This window comes from Diceros bicornis, chromosome 18 (genome assembly GCF_020826845.1).
Source record: "Diceros bicornis minor isolate mBicDic1 chromosome 18, mDicBic1.mat.cur, whole genome shotgun sequence".
Classification (NCBI taxonomy): domain Eukaryota; kingdom Metazoa; phylum Chordata; class Mammalia; order Perissodactyla; family Rhinocerotidae; genus Diceros; species Diceros bicornis.
Genome location: NC_080757.1, coordinates 49,288,348 through 49,308,756, shown reverse-complemented (window position 1 = coordinate 49,308,756; position 20,409 = coordinate 49,288,348). Strand labels below are relative to the sequence as shown.

General features: G+C 36.6%; 1 protein-coding gene across 5 annotated transcripts in view; it reads right to left on the bottom strand.

The window, feature by feature from the left end:
• The window catches only part of CEP112 (centrosomal protein 112), a 449,184-nt gene that overhangs the window by 79,262 nt on the left and 349,513 nt on the right, over nt 1-20,409 (bottom strand). For 4 of the 5 annotated variants that reach the window (XM_058561414.1, XM_058561413.1, XM_058561415.1 and 1 more), the window contains 2 exons: nt 20,221-20,283; nt 9,326-9,475 (listed from right to left, as the gene is read on the bottom strand). In XM_058561414.1, coding sequence (XP_058417397.1) covers nt 9,326-9,475; nt 20,221-20,283 — 213 coding nt within the window. Of the gene's footprint in view, nt 1-9,325; nt 9,476-12,542; nt 12,631-20,220; nt 20,284-20,409 lie in introns of all 5 variants that reach the window. The other variant, XM_058561417.1, reaches the window with a different exon arrangement.

Genomic DNA, 20,409 nt, shown 5'->3' with positions numbered 1-20,409 from the left:
TGATCCAGCCATCCCACTACTGGGAATCTATCCAACGCACCTGAAATCAACAATCCAAAGAGGCTTATGCACCCCTATGTTCATTGCAGCATTATTCACCATAGCCAAGAAGTGGAAGCAACCTAAGTGTCCCTCGACTGACGATTGGATTAAGAAAATGTGGTATATATATACAATGGAATACTACTCAGCCATAAAAAAAGACAAAATCGTCCCATTTGCAACAACATGGATGGGCCTGGAGCGTATTATGTTAAGTGAAATAAGCCAGAAAGAGAAAGACAAACACTGTATGATCTCACTCATATGTGGAATATAAACAAACACATGGACAGAGAAAACTGGACTGTGGTTACCCGGGAAGTGGGGGTGGGGGGTGGGGGGTGGGCACAAGGGGTGAAGGGAGTCATATATGGGGTGAAGGACAAACAAAAATGTACAACCCAAAATCTCACAATGTTAGAAACCATTAAAACATCAATAAAAATGTAAAAAAAAAAAAAAAAAAAAAAAAAAAAAAAATTAAGAAACTCAAAGAGGTTTTGTTTATTGGGTTATATCTATTGATATTTACCATATTATAAATTAAAACTAAGAAATATTAAAACATTTGCTAATTCATTTTAAAATAATAGTAATAAACTCAGTATGTATGAACGTAAACTTCATATTTTTTAATAACAAATAACTATTTTCCAGGGCTGGCCCGGTGGCATAGTGGTTAAATTCACGCGCTCCACTTTGGTGGCCCAGGGTTCGCAGGTTCAGATCCCGGGCGTGGACCTATGCACTGCTTATCAAGCCATGCTGTGGCAGGTGTCCCACATATAAAGTAGAGGAAGATGGGCACAGATGTTAGCCCAGGGCCAATCTTCCTCAGCAAAAAGAGGAGGATTGGCAACAGATGTTAGCACAGGGCTAGTCTTCCTCACAAAAAAAATAAATAAATAACTATTTTCCAAAGCAAAAAAAAATTAGTGAGAAGAGTGGCTATGTTTTATATTTTTGCAAATCTTTTTAATGTCTGCCTTAATAGAAGGCAGCTGAATTCTCAAATCTGCGTCTGCACTCAATCGCTTGCAATGTGTTGCTTTGGTTGAAGTACAGGAAGACAACCTCACAGGGATAAGGAATTGGAAAAGGGAGGTGTATTTTAATAGCCTTTTCAGATGATTGTGGATATTCCTGTGACTATATCAAAATTGGACAAGTGGTAATCTCTTAAAAGTGGTTGCAGTTTGGAATTTGAAACTCTATCAGTGAACTTGGTGTACTGTTACATTAAAATCCATTGGTCTCTTGTACTCTGAATGGATCTTTTACCCATGCGTGATTTTGTAACATCAGGTACTGGTCATTTGGAAAACACTGGTTCAGTGAGTTATATAAATCTTCCAAATGTTGATATGCTTCACTATATTCTTCCCCCTTTCTTCCCATCACATCCTTAGTAATACCACTGCTCTCATCAAAAAGTTTTTAAGTTTTGGGACGCTGTCAAGCTTACCACCATGGCACAAGTTTTCCAAATTTCTAACTTTTGCTTGAAAGCTCAAATTTTATCATTAGCAACAATACAGTCAGTTGTTGTCCTTGAAGCATCAGGCTCATTTTCTTCATTTTCAAGAAAACCTCTGCCAGATACTCAAACCTGAAGACACACAGTTTGCCTGTCAATTGTTCTTCCCAAGTGACTAGAGTTCAGCTCACACTCAAATAAATGCAGAACTGCTCTTCCTTGAGACAACCATCCTACTTCAGGATGCAACAGAAGTGCTTTATGTGTACCTCCTATTAACATTAAAAAGATGTGTGGTCAAGGATTGAGATTTAACAAAATTAACATACTTTATTGCTTCAGTTTTGTTTTAAAGCACAAGTATGTGGTTGTGAAGAAAATAATGACTACCAGGTACATTAGTATCAATGCTTTGTTATGTGCTAAGATACAGCAGTTTTACCTACCAATGCTTTTATATCATCAGTGCAAATGTGAACACAGCGAAAAAGGCAAGCAACGTCTCAGTGTTATTATGAAAATAGTTTTGATCCCTGAAAAGGTCTCAGAGACTCACAGTGGTCTGAGGACAACACCTTGAGAACTGCTGGTTTAGATCATGAAGTGTTTCGTATGCCACGCTGACAAGTATAGGCTTTATCCTGTAGGCAGTGGAAAGCCACTGATGGATTGTAAGTAGCAAACCACATGCTCCTATTTGTGTTCTAGAAAGGTCACCTTATCAACAGTGCAAGGGATAGATTTGAGAGGTTCAAGCTATTGGCAGTGATTCTGCATAGGAGGGATTGTAAAAGGCAAGACCAAAGATGATGAAGATCTGACTAAGAAGGTAGGAACTAACCGCTGGGGAATGGGGTATGAGCCTGGATATATTTAGACATTATTTCTAGGAATTGACCTAAGCAAGGTGAAGGAGGGGAAGATTTTGTTCAAGGGGACTTTCAGAGTCTCACTTGAGTGACTGGGTGGATGACGGTGGTACTTTAATTCAGATAATCAATACAAGAAGAACAGGTTGGTGGGAAGGGAAGAGTGGGAGGAAGATAAATTCAGTTTATGACCTGTCTAGTTTGAGCAGCCTATGGGTCATCTAAGTGAAAATGTGCAACGGTAGTTAGAAATGCAGATGGAGAGCTCAGAAAAAAAGTCTGGGTGGAGGTGAAAATTCAGAATTCGTTTGCATGGAAGTTTACATGAAGCGATGAGATTGTCCACGCACAGTACACATAGAGAAAACAGAAGAGGTCTTGAGTAATACCAACATTTGAGTGGCTAAAAAGAGGAAAAGGAGACAGGGAATGGGAAAGAGGGTTTCAGAATGGTAGATGAACTGGGAAAGTGCTGCCATGGAGCGAAGGGAGTTCTAAAAACTCTAAAAGACCATTTACGAGGCAGATTAAATCATTGTTCACAGATGTTCACGGCCTCTTATTAGAGTGGATCTATAATTTCCCTGCCCATTGATTGGACGGAAATGAGGCTGAGGCTGCAGGGATTGTTTTTCTGCTCACCTTTTTGCACCCCTGTACTCCATGAGGAGGATACTCCAGCCTAGTCCAAGGAGACTGTGCAGACATGTAGAGCAGGCCTGAGGCCAATCTAAAGCCTGGGGTCAAAGCCCACCAATCCACAGCCTAAATATGAGCCACACCAGTGATCTGCACTGGTATTGAAAGAAACATAAATGTTTATTATTATAAGTCACTGAGTTTGGGGGATTGTTCGTTATGTAGCATTATCGTGGCAATAGCTGACTAACACAGGTTCCTTGTTAAATGTTATTAAGGAGTCAAACAGGCTTCTAAGATCAGATGGTAGACTGATTTTCCCTCTCCCAACATCAAATAAAGTAAGTAAATAACAGTAAAAACCAGCACAAATGCACTAATAGCACTGAAATAGAGAAGTGAGGTAGACATAATACAAAAAACCCTCAAAAGCCTGTGGTCAAGGAAGAAACTTGCTTCTGGAGCACACTAGAGAGTTGCATGATAACTCAACTTCAAAATCTGCCAGTGTTTCCTCAATCATTATTTTGCTATGGGTTAACAAAATCCTGAGAATTCTCATTAATATCACCAGATCTGGAGAGAAGAAAACTGTGTGAGTAGCCTCATCTTTTTCCTCTTCTGACTGAGAGAAGTGGAGACAGATGTAGCGGAAAAACAGGCAACTATCCAGCTGTCTATCTCTGAGGGAAGTGAAGGTGTCAGGACTTCAGGGATGTACACCAAATGGGGATAATTCAAACCCCAGAGGGATAGCAGACTCCCTCTCCCATTGGGGTGGTGTGAATCTTGAAACAAAGAGAGCAATCAGCCCAACCAGACTGTAGCACGCCTCTACTCCAGCCCTTCCTTCCCCTTCCCTCAGGTCAGAGAAAATGCAGACACTACAGATAAGATTTACTTACAGAGAGGAAGAATCATCATGCTTCAGAAACATTTGATATTGAATGTTTAACATTTAGAGGTATCCTGGTTAATTAATGAATTTATCCTGGTTAATTTATTAAACTTACACGATAAAGAAAGACTTCTTCAGGAATCCCTCCAAAAACGCAAACCATTTACATGGGGGAAAACTCAGTCTTGCCCAGCCTTCTCCATGGCGATATTAAATGCTAGATGAGCAGTGTTTACAGTTCTCAGGGGAAAAAATGTGAACAGGAATATTGTGCCCATCTAACATGTCATTCAAACATAAAGGTTAATCAGTAGACATTCTTAAACATGAAAAAACTCAGGGAAGATAGTACCATGAGTCTTGAAGAAGCTACTTGACCATGAAGTCCAGCCAATTAAGAACCAAATCAAAGGAAAAATTTTGGCAATGGAGTTGCTATGGTAAAAGGCCTAGTGGTAAGCACCACATCCATTAAAGCTAGCTTGAGTATAAACTAAAGGTTATGATTAAAGACAAATGGTGAATATTATAAACCCAGACAGAGTAAAAATAATAATACCACCCCATGAAGGAGGTGATAAGGAGGGGTGACGGGAGAAGTAAGAGCATACTAATGTACTCACTTTTCAGACCCAAATCAAATTCTGTCCAAAAGTTCAACAATTCCTTGTTTTACTCTAGTTTCTTTCATCTGTTAAATTTAAGTAAAATTAATTTAAGAGATTTTTCTAAAACAAACAAAAATATAGAATCTAGAGTATTATCCCATTTTATAAGTCTTTCTTTCTCTTCTTTCCTTATATGTAGCAGGATATCTGAAATAATGTTCACTTTAATGCTATGATGGTTATTTCTGGGTGACGGGATTTGGGATGACTTTAAATATTTTTACGTTTTTTCCTCTCTGAATTTTGAATTATTTATGAACATTTACCATTATCCATTTTTACAAAAACAACAGAGTAGATTTTCTTAAAAAAAAAAAAGATGGATACAAATATGCCACCATGTTATTTAACAATGTTGATTCTGGGTGGTAGGAATACAGATATAGATATTTTGTTCTTTGTACTGTTTTGTACAGATGAGGAATGAATGGGAGATGGAAACTGGATGTTTAGCACAGACTACTGTGGCAGATTTAAGATGGCCTCATGATCTCTCCCCTTCCTCCCATTAGAGGAGGGGGCTATTTCCCCTCCCCTCGATTCTGGGTTGGACCTCGGACCTGTCTTGACCAACAGAATGTGGTGGAAGTGCTACTGTGAATCTTCCTATGGCAGCCTTGAGAGAAGTGTAGGTCTGCCTTCACCTCTTTGAGCACTTCCTCTTGGACACCAGCTACCATGTAAAAAGTCTGACTACCCAGAGAGCAAGGCCATATGGAGAGGGCCTGAAACCATCTTGGACGTTGCAGCCCTAGCCAAGCTTCCTGCTGAATGTAACCCCACGAGGGGCCCCAGCCAATGCTACACACTGAGCGTAAGAACCACCCCTGCCCGAATTTCTGATCCAAAGAATTACAGGCACATAACGTAATTGTTGCTTTAAACCACCATGTTTTGGAGTGGTTTGTTATGCAGCAGAGATGGCTCTTTTTAGAAGCTTGACTTTGAAGGTAAGGAGTGAGCTAAAGCAGTAAAGAAGTGATAAAGAAGATTTTTTCAATCTCGGCTGTTTTGGTGTGTGTGAGGAAGGTTAGCCTTGAGCTAACACCCGATTGCCAAACCTCCTCTTCTGGCCAAGGAAGATTGGCCCTGGGCTAACATCCATGCCCATCTTCCTCTACTTTATATGGGACACTTGACTCAGCATGGCTTGATAAACAGTGCGTAGGTCTGTGCCTGTGAACCCTGGGCCGCCGAAGTAGAGCCTGTGAACTTAACTGCTATGCCACCAGGCTGGCCCCTCAATCTTGACTTTTTAAGATGGGGTATACTACAGCATAAAAGATCTACTCATCTAAACGTGTTTGTCTCTATAACTCTTCATAGTCCAAGAATCTGTTTTGTGAAAGACTTCACTTCATCTGTTGTGTCTTAGACGGCAAGGATCATGCCTGCCGGTAGTCTCAGCTACTATGCTTCCCTTAATGTCCACTGGATTCCTTTTAGGCTGGTGGCTCCTCCATTTTTTACCAAACTATTTTTGTTGTTTCTTATTGTCAAAGTGATGCTATAACTTAAAATATAGAGCTAAGACAAAAGAAGAAAATTACCACAAATTCCACGACTCAGAGATCTACACCAGTAAAATTTTGATGATTCCAATCTTTTTTCTCTTTATATGCACTTTTCTTTGCAAAAATTACCTCATACGTACATAATGTTTTGTAAACTGTATTTTCATTGAAAACTATCTTGTGAACATTTTCAAAATCTTTAAGTACCCTTCTCCAACATCATTTTCAATATTGCATAGTTTTCCATTTATGTACTATGGTGAAAAATAAACTATAGAAAGGAGAGAGAATGCGGGTATTGTGGGTGGCTAGTATATAATAGGAGCTCAATAAATAGTTATTGGATAACTGAATGAATGCCAGAATGAGTATCTTTTTCGCTAGCTAAGGCTTAGTGAAACTCTTTAATTGCCATCTTAGGGCAAATTCTGGAAAGGGGTCAAAGGCTAGGCACGTCTCTCAGGCAATTTAATAATGATAGGTATCGCCAAATTATCCTGCAGAAATGTTTTATCAGGTTATACTGCAGCAGAACGGTGGCCCTTTAAGTGGATTTTAGTAGACTACTTTATACCTCCAGTTTTCTCTGAAGAATTTAAAGAAAGATCTATTTATTCACAGAAACATTATTGTAGCTCTGGCAGAGTGAGTACTAGGTTTACTCTCCATCTCCAAGCTCCATTCTCAGCTTGAGAGCTCAGCTCATCATCAACCCAGAAATGAGGTCAAGTACATTTCACAGTTAGCATGCACACTGTGTTTACAGCACTATTTAATACGAATATTTAAATACAGCAATATTTAATGTTACAAAATATTATGTACATATGAGCTTATTTTAATATATATGCAGACAAATGTATTTGGTTTCAGAAAACCAAATACAAGCCTCATGGTGACTAGGCCTCTCTCTGAGTGTCTCTATCTATCTATCTATGTATTTATATGTATAAAACGCTCAAATATAATTGGAATGTCCAAACCAAATAACTGTTGCAAAAGTGCTATTATCATTCAGGCAGGCAGAAACTAGAATGAGGATATCTGGGTTCATTTATGCACTTGGCCATTGACTCTCTTTCATAGACAGAATGTAGAGACTGAGATTTGGTGTAATGGTTAATAGCGGAGACTTTCACATCAGAAAGACTGTAACTTGAACTTGGCTCTGCCAGTTGTTTAGTAGTATGACCTTGGGCTGGTTATTCAACCGCAGAGCCTCAGTTTTCCCATTTGTAAGATGAGGATGACAGAAATACCTTCCTCATAAAGATTACTGTAAGGCTTAAGTGAGATAATGGAACATGAGATGAATGAAACTGTTTGGCAGAGAGCCTGGTACATAGTCCATGTTGAATAAATCTCAGCTATTATTCCTATTATTTTGGGTAACATAGCCTGAAAAAAAAGAACCAAGGCAATAAGTGCTAATGAATTAATTATCCTATGTATGTTAATTTAAAAAATGTCATTCACTTTACACATAATCTAAGTGAATGAACCAAAACTGAACTATATCTTAGCTACATTGTAATTTTAATTATTTTCAAGTACCTATGGTATCTATGTTAGGAGGTCATAAATATATATATATTTATATTTATATATACACACTGCCATCTTTTAAATTCAGTCTTTATGATTTGACACTTTGTTAGAAATTAGAATCAGAATGTTTTTCCCTCTTAACAAGTAAATGGATTAAATTTGCAAAAACAAATAATTAAAACTAGGCAGTTATATTAATGACATTTCTTTCAAGATTTTTTTTAATCTTTAAGAAACATTACTAGAAACTATATTGTTATGGAGTAACTTAATTTATGTTTTCCCTTTTTGCTTATATTGCGATTCAATTATTTACTTAAAATTTGGAAATTAACTACCACTTGGTATTTGGACACTAAGTGGAAAAGAAATTCACTTAAAATGAAATTTTTACATAATTAAAACAATTTAAACAAAGTATGTGGCTCAGTTCATGTAAAGAAAAACAGTCATACAGATCAATGAGCACTTCCTGTGCATTTGTAAATGAAAAAAGGCTTCTAAGATTTTTTTAAATTACCAGACTATGGAAAAGAAACATCTTTTTTGTCTCATATCACATGTGCAGGAGAAAAAAGCTCACAGATGGAAATATACAGGGAAAATCTCATTAACAACACAATAAAATAAGTCGTCACCTCTAAAGTGAGAGGCCTCCAAAGTTTTGTCCATATCTTAAGATTTTTATTCTATTCAGTGTTGTCCAGGCTTAAAAACGGTATATATAAAAAAGCGACTTACATTAACACTAACTTTTCCCTAAATTACTCAGATAGCTACAATAGGCTATAGAAAAGAAAGATGGGAGGATTAGGCAGAAAAGGGCAGAGATAAAACCCAAATGTTTCTTTTATTTTTCTTTGCTTTGTATGATTACTCTACATGCTTTAAGTATTGTTATAACAAAGTAAAATCACTGAAAAATAATCTTTTGCTGGAAATTCTTGAAAAAATTTTTGTTCTCTTTTGAATCTTATTTATAAAGGTTTCCAGATGCTTATCCTCATAGATTAAACAGAGCATGATGTAGACACTTATAATAATATTCACTGCTATGAAGCCAAGAAAAAACTACTTTGAGATCTAACCCCCTATCACCTAAAGAATCAGGGTCCAGGGAATTTTCTGTTGCTATTAAAGGTGTGATTCTCTGAAGCCATTTGGAAACAACCTCGGTTCTCAGCAGCAACGCATCTACCGTGTACTATGTCAAAGCACATCAAATTGTTGGCATTCCAAACCTCAAACAGGTTATTTCTCATTATGTGAATACATAATAAAAGGATGTGGGCAAAGAATAGAATGTAAATTGGAAGCTGACTTCTGAATTTATTAGCCAGCAGTCCTGGGCTAAAACAGTCATTCTAATTTCAAGAGACAGTTCCAAAGTGGTTCTCAAGAAAAAGGACAGGGTATTTTTCAAATATTTGTTCAATGTGAATGGACTGGGCTTGCCAAAAATGACTTTTTATGCTGGCATGTGATCTCTTAGAGGGAAGTCAGCCTGAGTCACTGGATACATCAAAGGTAGAGTCCAGTGAATGGAATTACTGCAGGCTGTGTGAACAAGCCAGATACCTGCATTCATCTGCCCAGTGCCGGGATTTCAGCTCTCCTTTTAATTACATTAAAGCAGCTGGTACCACTGGTTACTGAAGTCTTCAGATTACCTTGATTGCTCGGTCATTATCTCTAATCAGCTGCTTCTTCTCATCTTCAAACTTCTGTATAACATCCTGGAGCCGCCTTTCTGCAGCAAGCTGCTGCCGGCTGTTCTCCTCTTTCAGAGAGGAAATGGTTGTCTGAAGCTCTGCTATGATCTAAAATGAAAACAGCATGCTATAACTTCAAATTCTTCAGTGAGAGGCATCTATTTTATATGTATTTATGCTTAACAAAAGAATGGATTTGGCAAAACTCTAGTCCACAAACTAAATATTTTCAATTAACATATCACACACTATAATGCATGAAATTCCACACAATAAAGACTATAATAAAACTGTGAATGGTGAACAACTGCTGAACCAAATATATTTGGAAGACATTTCCACTATAACATTCCACAATATTTACTCATCAGAAGAAAGAACATCTGTGATCTCAAAAATATGAAAAGTGTCAGATTTTATTTTCCTGAGAAATATACTTATCAGAATGAAAAAAGCTATTTTGCCTTTCATAATACTTTGAACTGTAGTAACCAAAGAAAGTAATGAACAGAGTTCATTCTTCATAGTTACCTCACTCTACACAATAATTTTTGAGTATTCACTAACATTTGTGCATTGTGCCAAGCACTTTCAGTTTCTACATCGTTTACTACTGTGAGACAAGCAACACTATCGCCCATCTTCTATAAATGGAGAAACAGAGGCATAGAAAGAAGTCACATGTTTTACATTGTTGAAGATGACATCCAACCAAGGAGACAGGCAGGATCTGAACCATGCAGTCAGATCAATCACTGTATTGACTGGTTCCTCTAACTAGCCTACTTTGTTTTTCTTTTAAACAAGGTTTTGGTATTGAAGAGAAGTTTATTATACATAGTTCCAAATAGGTTGTTTTCTTCCTAACTGATCTATATCCATGAAAGTTTATTTTGGTTCAAAGAGTGTCATTTCCGAGACTCATGTAGTATTCTCTACATTTGAGAATTGGTTCTCTCCATGACTGACCTCCCTCCAAGTTCTCAAAGTAATCATCTGATGAGGGATCTTTTAATTTAAAGAGCTTACTGAGAGCATCGCTCCTCCTTTGGTTTGGATGTATGCACTTCCTTTCAAATTCAATACTGATGACTTTTTAAAAGCAGGAAATGGTTGTTTCTTCTAATAAAAGAAAGAACTTTAGTCCTGGGTTAGAATATAATTCTGTTGGTTCTATGGGAGGAGGGCTAGTTGGTGAGAAAGATTGGACAAGTTAGTTATCTTCCTTGAAGCTCAGTTTTTCCAACTACTATTTGATGACAAAACGAGATTTCAGCATTATAAGCCAATAAATAGAAACTGGCGTTCCCCAGAAGCCAAGTCCTATAGCAATATTAGTTGTTACTAATGACGTAAATAATAGCATATTTACAATAAAATATGGAGTATTTATGCTTTTAGAAGTGAGCAAACTCACTGTAACAAGGTTTAACATTTAGAATTTGTAAATAATCAAATATTAAGACAATTGTGAAATAAATGACAAAATATATGATAGCAGTATATTAATATTTTAAATATTTCTGCTATGAGTGGAGGAATTCATTTACTGAGAATGAAGATGCTTTCATCTGTTTTCTGAATTTTGATTAAATGTCATTTCCATTCTGGCATAAATTCAATCAATTCTCATAGCACTTCTATGAAACAGGGAAGGTTACATTCTTATAGTAAATGTCAAAAACTGAGGCACAGAATAATCAACTCACTTAGCCACAGAGCAAGAGGAGCCAGAGATAAGAAAGAGCCAGATTTCCTTGGCCCAACATGAAACTTAAGATTGATATTTTATAAGAACACGGGGCCAAATAGTAAAAATAACTTACTATTTCAACAACTATTGCAGTGTTTCAAGTTGAGTAAACTACAACTAAGTAGAAGTGATGAGTTTAACTCTGTAATGTGTTCATTGTGTGTTCAATGTGTGTGTGTATGTATGTGTGTGTTTAGTTCTATGCAATTTTATCACAGGTATAAATTCATATATCCACCACCACAATCATGCAATATGTTTTTAAAGTACAAAGTAATTTCATTTCTTTAAAAAGTAGTATGATTTAGATTCACCTTTAATTGACCAAGACTGAAGATAAAAATATTTTGGAGTTCTCCAAATGACCACAAGGGCATGAAACAGGGATCTCTCATTTTCAGAAGATTTATGACAAGAGTACATCAAAAAGAAATAAATGCAGGTTTTGGAAGGAACTACAAGAGAAGTCCAGGATGTTCTGAGGACAGCATGCTTGCTTTTGTCTGGAAAATAAAACCTTATATTCTTTGGGGGAATGATGAGATTCCTTTGGGGAAATAATTAGATTATCTTTGGAAAGTTACTTTAAAAATTTATGAAGATCATATAGGGAGAGTGTCAAAAAACTTCAGGTGAAACATCTTGGATAGATAAATAAATTGATTGATAGACTGATAGATAAGATGGATATAGACAGGTGGCTAATACATGGATAATTTTTAAAAACGGACTTGAGATTTACTTTCAGACTGAGAAATAATCATATTAACTAGATTAATTGCTTTAGATAAGGAACAAAACTCACTTGGTTGTAGACCCAGAATGTAAGACAATAGACTATGTTCACCTTAGCTCAGTGCACATAACTGGCACTCAATGATTATTTAAGTAGTGGAACTATAGTCATAGTAAAGAAGAAAATATAATTACCTGGCAAATTATATTGAGATAATCTAGCCTTTTCATAGAATAATAATGTAAAAAGTTTCTGAGAAAAATGAAAACTAATCTACGCAATCATAATCAAACCCCATCAGTTCTGACTGAATCATAATTAAAAACCATGAAAGAAAACACCACCACTCAACTAAATGTTTACCCTGTATTAGCTTTAGAGAAAGAAGTGGATTAGAACATTTCCACATAGATATTAAAAATTAATATTTTGGGAAGCAAAAGGAGAGCTATTTTGGGCTGATGTTCTAAGCAACCTAACCCATGAGAGCTATAATAGTTAATAATTATTGTTAAGTGATTAATACTTTGCCTAAATGTTAATGGTCTTATTAGGTCTTAAAAATAACAGGATTCTAAAGAGAGGTTGAGATTTCATCTTTAACTCTATGGTTTTTCAGATCGTAGTATAGTTTGAGATTTTTATAAAGCTCTTCTTTAAAATACAATAGATGAGACAAGGCATACTTGGGAAGGTTTGGGGAACACTGAAGATCCTCATAGAATCAGTTGGAAGAGTGGCTCCTGGGCACCTTTTGCATTCTGGGCTGCTCCCCTGGAGAGTGACACAAAGGTTGGGGGTGTGTGGACACGTGGCATATGCCAGGCACTCATCTGCATCAAGTGTGTGGGAGCTAGGGTGGGACAGTGGGGAAGCTGTCCCCTGGCAGTGGGGGGCTCCACTGGCATTCTAGCTGTTATCTTTTCCACAACTACCTCAACTCCTGTAAAACAGCAATATCTTTCTATGAAAATGGCTACCAGGTGAGTCAGTTGAGTGGGGAAAACTGCATTAAACTTGAAAAGCCAAGGTTAATATCTAATATTAAGATAAAAAGAACAAGTATGTGATTCTGATGGAAATGATATTTGAGAGTGTACCCAGAGATGATGCAAACATTCCCATCATGGTGAACACTGAGAATCTCAGAAGGAGCACAGTCCTGGGTGTGCCAAGAATGAGTGTACATGGTCTATTAGGTCCTAAAAGCCTGATAAAAATCTTAAAGATTAAGTAACTTCCTTTAAGGGAGGAAAATATTCAAAATATTTTCCAAATTTAACCTGCTGATCTCCTGGGTACCAATGCATTCATCTTATTACTTTTTTTTTTGGAGAGAGGAATTTTTAAAAACCTGATAAACAGTTAAGCAACTTTGCTTCTGGCATTCTCATCAGCTCAGATATGACTTAGAGATTCCAGCAAACTATTACTGGAAAACAGAAAAAGTCCATCCATAGTTCTGTTTTATAATTTCATTTTCAAATAATCTGTTTCTCTAAACTGACTGGAATGCAGACTAATGTTTCTCAAATGCCAGTTCACAGATACAAATATACACATATATTTATACACATATAAATATTTATATGTACTTACATGTGCACAAAGAAAATACTGTCAATGTAAGGTTGTCATTCTACCTTTTATGAGAAGGATGGACTATCTTCTTTTTTTTTTTTTTTTTTTTTGGATTTTTTGATTTTTATTGATATTTTAATGGTTTCTAACATTGTGAAATTTTGGGTTGTACATTTTTGTTTGTCCATCACCCCATATATGACTCCCTTCACCCCTTGTGCCCACCCCCCACCCCCACTTCCCGGGTAACCACAGTCCAGTTTTCTCTGTCCATGTGTTGGTTTATATTCCACATATGAGTGAGATCATACAGTGTTTGTCTTTCTCTTTCTGGCTTATTTCACTTAACATAATACGCTCCAGGCCCATCCATGTTGTTGCAAATGGGACGATTTTGTCTTTTTTTATGGCTGAGTAGTATTCCATTGTATATATATACCACATTTTCTTAATCCAATCGTCAGTCGAGGGACACTTAGGTTGCTTCCACTTCTTGGCTATGGTGAATAATGCTGCAATGAACATAGGGGTGCATAAGCCTCTTTGGATTGTTGATTTCAGGTGCGTTGGATAGATTCCCAGTAGTGGGATGGCTGGATCATAGGGCATCTCTATTTTTAATTCTTTGAGGAATCTCCATACCGTTTTCCACAGAGGCTGCACCAATTTGCATTCCCACCAGCTGTGTATGAGGGTTCCTGTTTCTCCACATCCTCTCCCACATTTGTTGTTTTTTGTCTTGGTGATTATAGCCATTCTAACGGGCGTGAGGTGGTATCTTAGTGTTGTTTTGATTTGCATTTCCCTGATGATTAGTGATGTTGAGCATCTTTTCATGTGCCTATTGGCCATCTGTATATCTTCCTTGGAGAAGTGTCTGTTCATTTCCTCTGCCCATTTTTTGATCGGGTTGTTTGTTTTTTTGTTGTTCAATTGTGTGAGTTCTTTATATATTATGGAGATCAACCCCTTGTCAGATGTATGTTTTGCAAATATTCTCTCCCAGCTGGTTGGTTGTTTGTTCATCTTGATTCTGATTTCATTTGTCTTATAAAAGCTCTTTAGTCTGATAAAGTCCCACTTGTTTATTTTTTCTTTAGTTTCCCTAGTCTGGGTAGGCATGTCATCCGAAAAGATTCCTTTAAACCCAATGTCAAATAGTGTGTTGCCTATATTTTCTTCTATGAGTTTTATAGTTTCAGGTCTCACCTTCAGGTCTTTGATCCATTTTGAGTTAATTTTTGTGAATGGCGATAGCACATGGTCCACTTTCATTCTTTTGCATGTGGATGTCCAGTTTTCCCAACACCATTTATTGAAGAGACTTTCCTTTCTCCATTGCATGTCCTTAGCGCCTTTGTCGAAAATTAGCTGTCCGTATATGTGTGGTTTTATTTCTGGGCTTTCAATTCTGTTCCATTGATCTGTGTGTCTGTTTTTGTACCAGTACCATGCTGTTTTGATTACTATTGCTTTGTAGTATGTTTTGAAGTCAGGAATTGTGATGCCTCCTGCTTTGTTCTTTTTCTTTAGGATTTCTTTAGCTATTCGGGGTCTTTTGTTGCCCCATATAAATTTTAGTATTCTTTTTTCTATTTCTGTGAAGAATGTCATTGGGATTCTGATTGGGATTGCATTGAATCTGTAGATTGCTTTAGGTAATATAGACATTTTAACTATGTTTATTCTTCCAATCCACGTGCATGGGATATCTTTCCATTTCTTTATGTCATCGTAGATTTCCCTCAATAATGTCTTGTAGTTCTCATTGTATAGGTCCTTCACCTCCTTGGTAAGATTTATTCCTAGGTATTTTATTCTTTTTGATGCAATTGTAAATGGTATTATCTTTTTGAGCTCTCTTTCTGTTAGTTCATTATTAGCATATAGAAATGCAACTGATTTTTGTAGATTGATTTTGTACCCTGCAACTTTGCTGTAGTTGTTGATTGTTTCTAACAGTTTTCCAACAGATTCTTTAGGGTTTTCTATATATACAATCATGTCATCTGCAAATAGTGAGAGTTTCACTTCTTCGTTACCTATTTGGATTCCTTTTATTCCTTTTTCTTGCCTAATTGCTCTGGCCAAAACCTCCAGTACTATGTTGAACAGGAGTCGTGAGAGTGGGCAGCCCTGCCTCGTTCCTGTTCTCAGAGGAATGGCTTTCAGTCTTTCCCCGTTGAGTATGATGTTAGCTGTGGGTTTGTCATATATGGCCTTTATTATGTTGAGGTACTTTCCTTCTATTCCCATTTTTGAGAGTTTTTATCATAAATGGATGTTGTATCTTGTCAAATGCCTTCTCTGCGTCTATTGAGATGATCATGTGGTTTTTATTCTTTGTTTTGTTGATGTGATGTATCACGTTGATTGATTTGCGGATGTTGAACCATCCCTGCGTCTCTGGTATAAATCCCACTTGATCATGGTGTATGATCTTTTTAATATATTGTTGTATTTGGTTTGCCAATATTTTGTTGAGGATTTTTGCATCAATGTTCATCAGCGATATTGGCCTGTAATTTTCTTTCTTTGTATTGTCTTTGTCTGGTTTCGGTATCAGGGTGATGTTGGCCTCATAGAATGATTCAGGAAGTGTTCCATCTTCCTCTATTTTTTGGAATAGTTTGAGGAGGATGGGTATTAAATCTTCTTTGAATGTTTGGTAAAATTCACTGGAGAAGCCATCTGGTCCTGGACTTTTATTTTTTGGGAGGTTTTTGATTACTATTTCAATCTCTTTACTTGTGATTGGTCTATTCAGATTCTCCATTTCTTCTTGGTTCAATTTTGGGAGGTTGTATAAGTCTAAGAATTTATCCATTTCTTCTAGGTTGTCCAATTTGTTGGCATATAATTTCTCATAGTATTCTCTTATAATCCTCTGTATTTCCATGGTATCCGTTGTAATTTCTCCTCTTTCATTTCTAATTTTATTTACTTGAGCCTTTTCTCTTTTTTTCTTAGTTAGCCTGGCTAAGGGTTTGTCTATTTTGTTTATCTTCTCGAAGAACCAACTCTTTGTTTCATTAATCCTTTCTACTGTTTTTTTGGTCTCAATATCATTTATTTCTGCTCTGATTTTTATTATTTCTCTCCTTCTGCTGGCTTTGGGCTTTGTTTGTTCTTCTTTTTCTAGTTCTGTTAGGTGTAATTTAAGGTTGCCTATTAGGGCTTTTTCTTGTTTGTTAAGGTGGGCTTGTATCGCTATGAGTTTCCCTCTCAGGACCGCTTTTGCTGCGTCCCATATGGTTTGATATGGCATGTTATCATTTTCGTTTGTTTCCAGATAGTTTTTGATTTCTCCTTTAATTTCATCAATGATCCATTGGTTGTTCAGTAGCATGTTGTTTAATCTCCACATTTTTGTCACTTTCCCAGTTTTTTTTTCCTGGTTCATTTCCAGTTTCATAGCCTTATGGTCTGAAAAGATGCTTGTTATGATTTCAATCTTCTTAAATTTATTGAGGCTTGCTTTGTTTCCCAACATATGGTCTATCCTAGAGAATGTTCCATGCGCGCTTGAGAAGAATGTGTAGTCAGCTGTTTTTGGGTGGAGTGCTCTGTATATGTCTACTAGGTCCATCTCGTCCAGTTTTTCATTTAAGTCTAATATTTCTTTATTAACTTTTTGTCTGGATGATCTATCCATTGCTGTAAGTGGGGTGTTAAGATCCCCTACTATTATTGTGTTGTTGTTGATTTCTCCTTTTAGGTTTGTTAATAGTTGTTTTATGTACATTGGTGCTCCTATGTTGGGTGCATATATATTTATAAGTGATATGTCTTCTTGATGTAGTGTCCCTTTTATCATTATATATTTCCCTTCTTTGTCTTTCTTAACCTGTTTTATCTTGAAGTCTACTTTGTCTGATATGAGTATGGCAACACCTGCTTTCTTTTGTTTGCCATTAGCTTGGAGTATTGTCTTCCATCCTTTCACTCTGAGCCTGTGCTTGTCTTTAGTGCTAAGATGTGTTTCCTGAAGGCAGCATATTGTTGGGTCTTGCTTTTTAATCCATCCTGCCACTCTGTATCTTTTGATTGGAGAGTTCAATCCATTTACATTTAGGGTAATTATTGAAATATGAGGGTTGAATGTTGCTGTTTTGTCACTTATTTTCTGGTTCTTTTGCATTTCCTTTGTTTCTTGTCCCATTTGTTTTGGACTGCCAATTCAGTTTGGTTGTTCTGTCTTATGATTCTCCTAGTTTTCTCTTTGTTTATCATATGTGGTTTTAATTTGATTATTTGTTTAGTGGTTACCTTGAGGTTTGGGCGAAAAATCTTCTGTATGAGATAGAGGATGGACTATCTTTTATTATGCTATTACAGCCTAAGATTTTTTTTCTTTTTTGGTGTTGCAGTGTCCTTTCATTTATGAAATGATGGCTATAGTACGTGATGGTCGTTTCTAGTTGGTTTTTCCTCCTCCTCCTCCTCCTCCTCCTTCTTCTTCATGTCTTTACTTGGGAAAATATTTAGTAATCCGATGCCTCTCCAAATTTTAGGGAGATTTTCTCAATTCTTGAACACCCAAAAATAAATTAAAAATAAATAATTTCTTGCTCCTTCCATACCTTTTTCATTCTTTGTTCCTTCCTTTCCTTTCTTCACTGTAATTTTAATACTGCTACCATAAGAGCTAACAGTTATTAAACACTTTACTACGAGGTTCTGTACTAAGCACTTTTTTGGCACTGTGTTACTTAATGCTTAAAACTCTCCTATGAGGTAAGTACTACTCCCCCATTTTACAAATGAGGAAATTGCATTCCAGAGAGGGCAAGTAATTCGCTCAAGGTCATATAAGTGGTAGGGCCGGTATTCAAATTCAAATCCAGGTCTGTTGGACACCAAAGCTTAGGCTTTCTTCCACACTAACTTACATTTAATTTGCTTTAATATGAACTCATCAGGCTTCTTCATACATTCCTTTAGATAAACTTAAATACTCCTATTTACACTCTCATTATTTAAGCATTTTTATTAGCTATCTTATATCTCACTTTCGGTCTGCCTCCCCCATTTAACATAAAGCAAAATAAGCAGGATGTGAGGGTATGCCAGCTGCGGAGTTTTCATGTTTTAGTTTAAACTTTAACTTTTGGAGTAATAAGATTTCTTTTGATTATAAGAATCTTTTTCAGGTGGCCAGCCCTGTGGTGTAGCGGTTAAGTGCATGCGCTCCACTGCTGGCAGCCCGGGTTCGGATCCCGGGCGCGCACGGATGCACCACTTGTCAGGCTATGCTGTGGCAGCGTCTCGTATAAAGTGGAGGAAGATGGGAACAGATGTTAGCCCAGGGCCAGTCTTCCTCAGCAAAAAGAGGAGGATTGGCATGGATGTTAGCTAAGGGCTGATCTTCTTCATAAAAAAAAAATAATAAAATTAAATTAAAAAAAAAAGAATCTTTTTCAGTGGATTAAAAATGGTATTTCTTCATATTCCTTCCTCAAGGAAGGTCTGGAATAATGATGATGAAGACATAATCATCATCACTTAAATAAACACATGTGACTCTTCACTTAAAGACTTTTTGCTGTCCTAATGGGATGAATTATATAACATATATACATTTTAGAAATAATTGTAGAATCTAATAAATTTCATGATAATTATCACCAAAGTTTTGCCATACTAAAAACAGGAGGGAACGGGCCAGGCTGGTGGCATCAAGGTTAAGAGCTTCCGTTCCAAAGTCAGATCCAGGTGGGATCCTAGCTTAGCTACTTGCTAATTTGTGTGCCCTCACCTCTCTGAGTCGCAGTCTTCTCAACTGGAAAAATGGGGCTGATAATAGTTCCTAAGCCCGGAGTTATTGTGAATGAAGACTGAAAGAGTCAGTATGGTTACTGCCCATAAACATTCTTTGATTTTATTATCACTTTGTTGTTGTGTTGTTGTTACTACTACTATGTGGTAACTCATAAAATGGTACGTAAATTTCAGTTTACTACTACATATCACTGTATACATGCAAAAGCACTACGAAAAGCTGATTTTAAAAATCATTGGATATGATGCCCACAAAATTAAATGGCTTAATCTATCCACCTGTGAAATGACAATTACTATTTATATTTATTCTAGAATTACTTATACAACTAAGAAATGCTTGGGATTCTCTAAATGATATTATAGGATATCATTATAATAACTTATGCAGAAAAAGTACTCTAAACATCATATGTCAAGTGTAGACAAGCATTCAATTATTGGCTTTTCTTATACTACAATTAACGTAGCAGCAACACAGAGCAAGATATGGATGTAGGTACTTAAAATTCTTCTTTTTCCCAAAAGGAGGCAGCAGTTGAGCTGCTAATTTAACCCAAAATATTTGTCATTTTGAATTTTTTTGTTAAGCAGTCTTTAGGCACAGCAAAATCGAATATTGCAAAAAAGCACAGATGGTATCAAACTGCTTACATCACAAATGAAGGTGTGTATCTCCTGCTCTTGTGAAATATGGTTCAGCCTGGGCTTGTTCATGCGCACATGCTGGTTTTACAATATCTGAGTGTGTGTGCGTGTGTGTGTGTGTGTGTAGGTGTGTGTGTTGGTTCTAACGGTTCAATATTCCTAATTCAAAAAATTTTTAAATGAGACTGAAATATTAAAAGCATATTTTATTTATCCATATACCTATCAAAAATATGATACTAATCCATGAAATACTGAAAAGAATTAAGTGTAACTCTAAACCAGAAATGCTTTTATGTGCAGGTTTCTTTTTTGTTTGCTTTGGTTTTGCTTTTTTTCTTTTAACGTTCTTACCTGAGAAGACTTGGCAAGCTTCTGAGTATATTCCTTCTCAATCTGCTTCAGCCTGCTGTTGGCCTGAAAAACACACGTACACGAACACACACACACAGTGACCTGTGAGCTTGGTATCTGTTCCACATGCCTATCACCAGGCAGCTGGGACGGCTGCCAGCTGCACCGCCCTTCTGGGGCAGCCAGAAA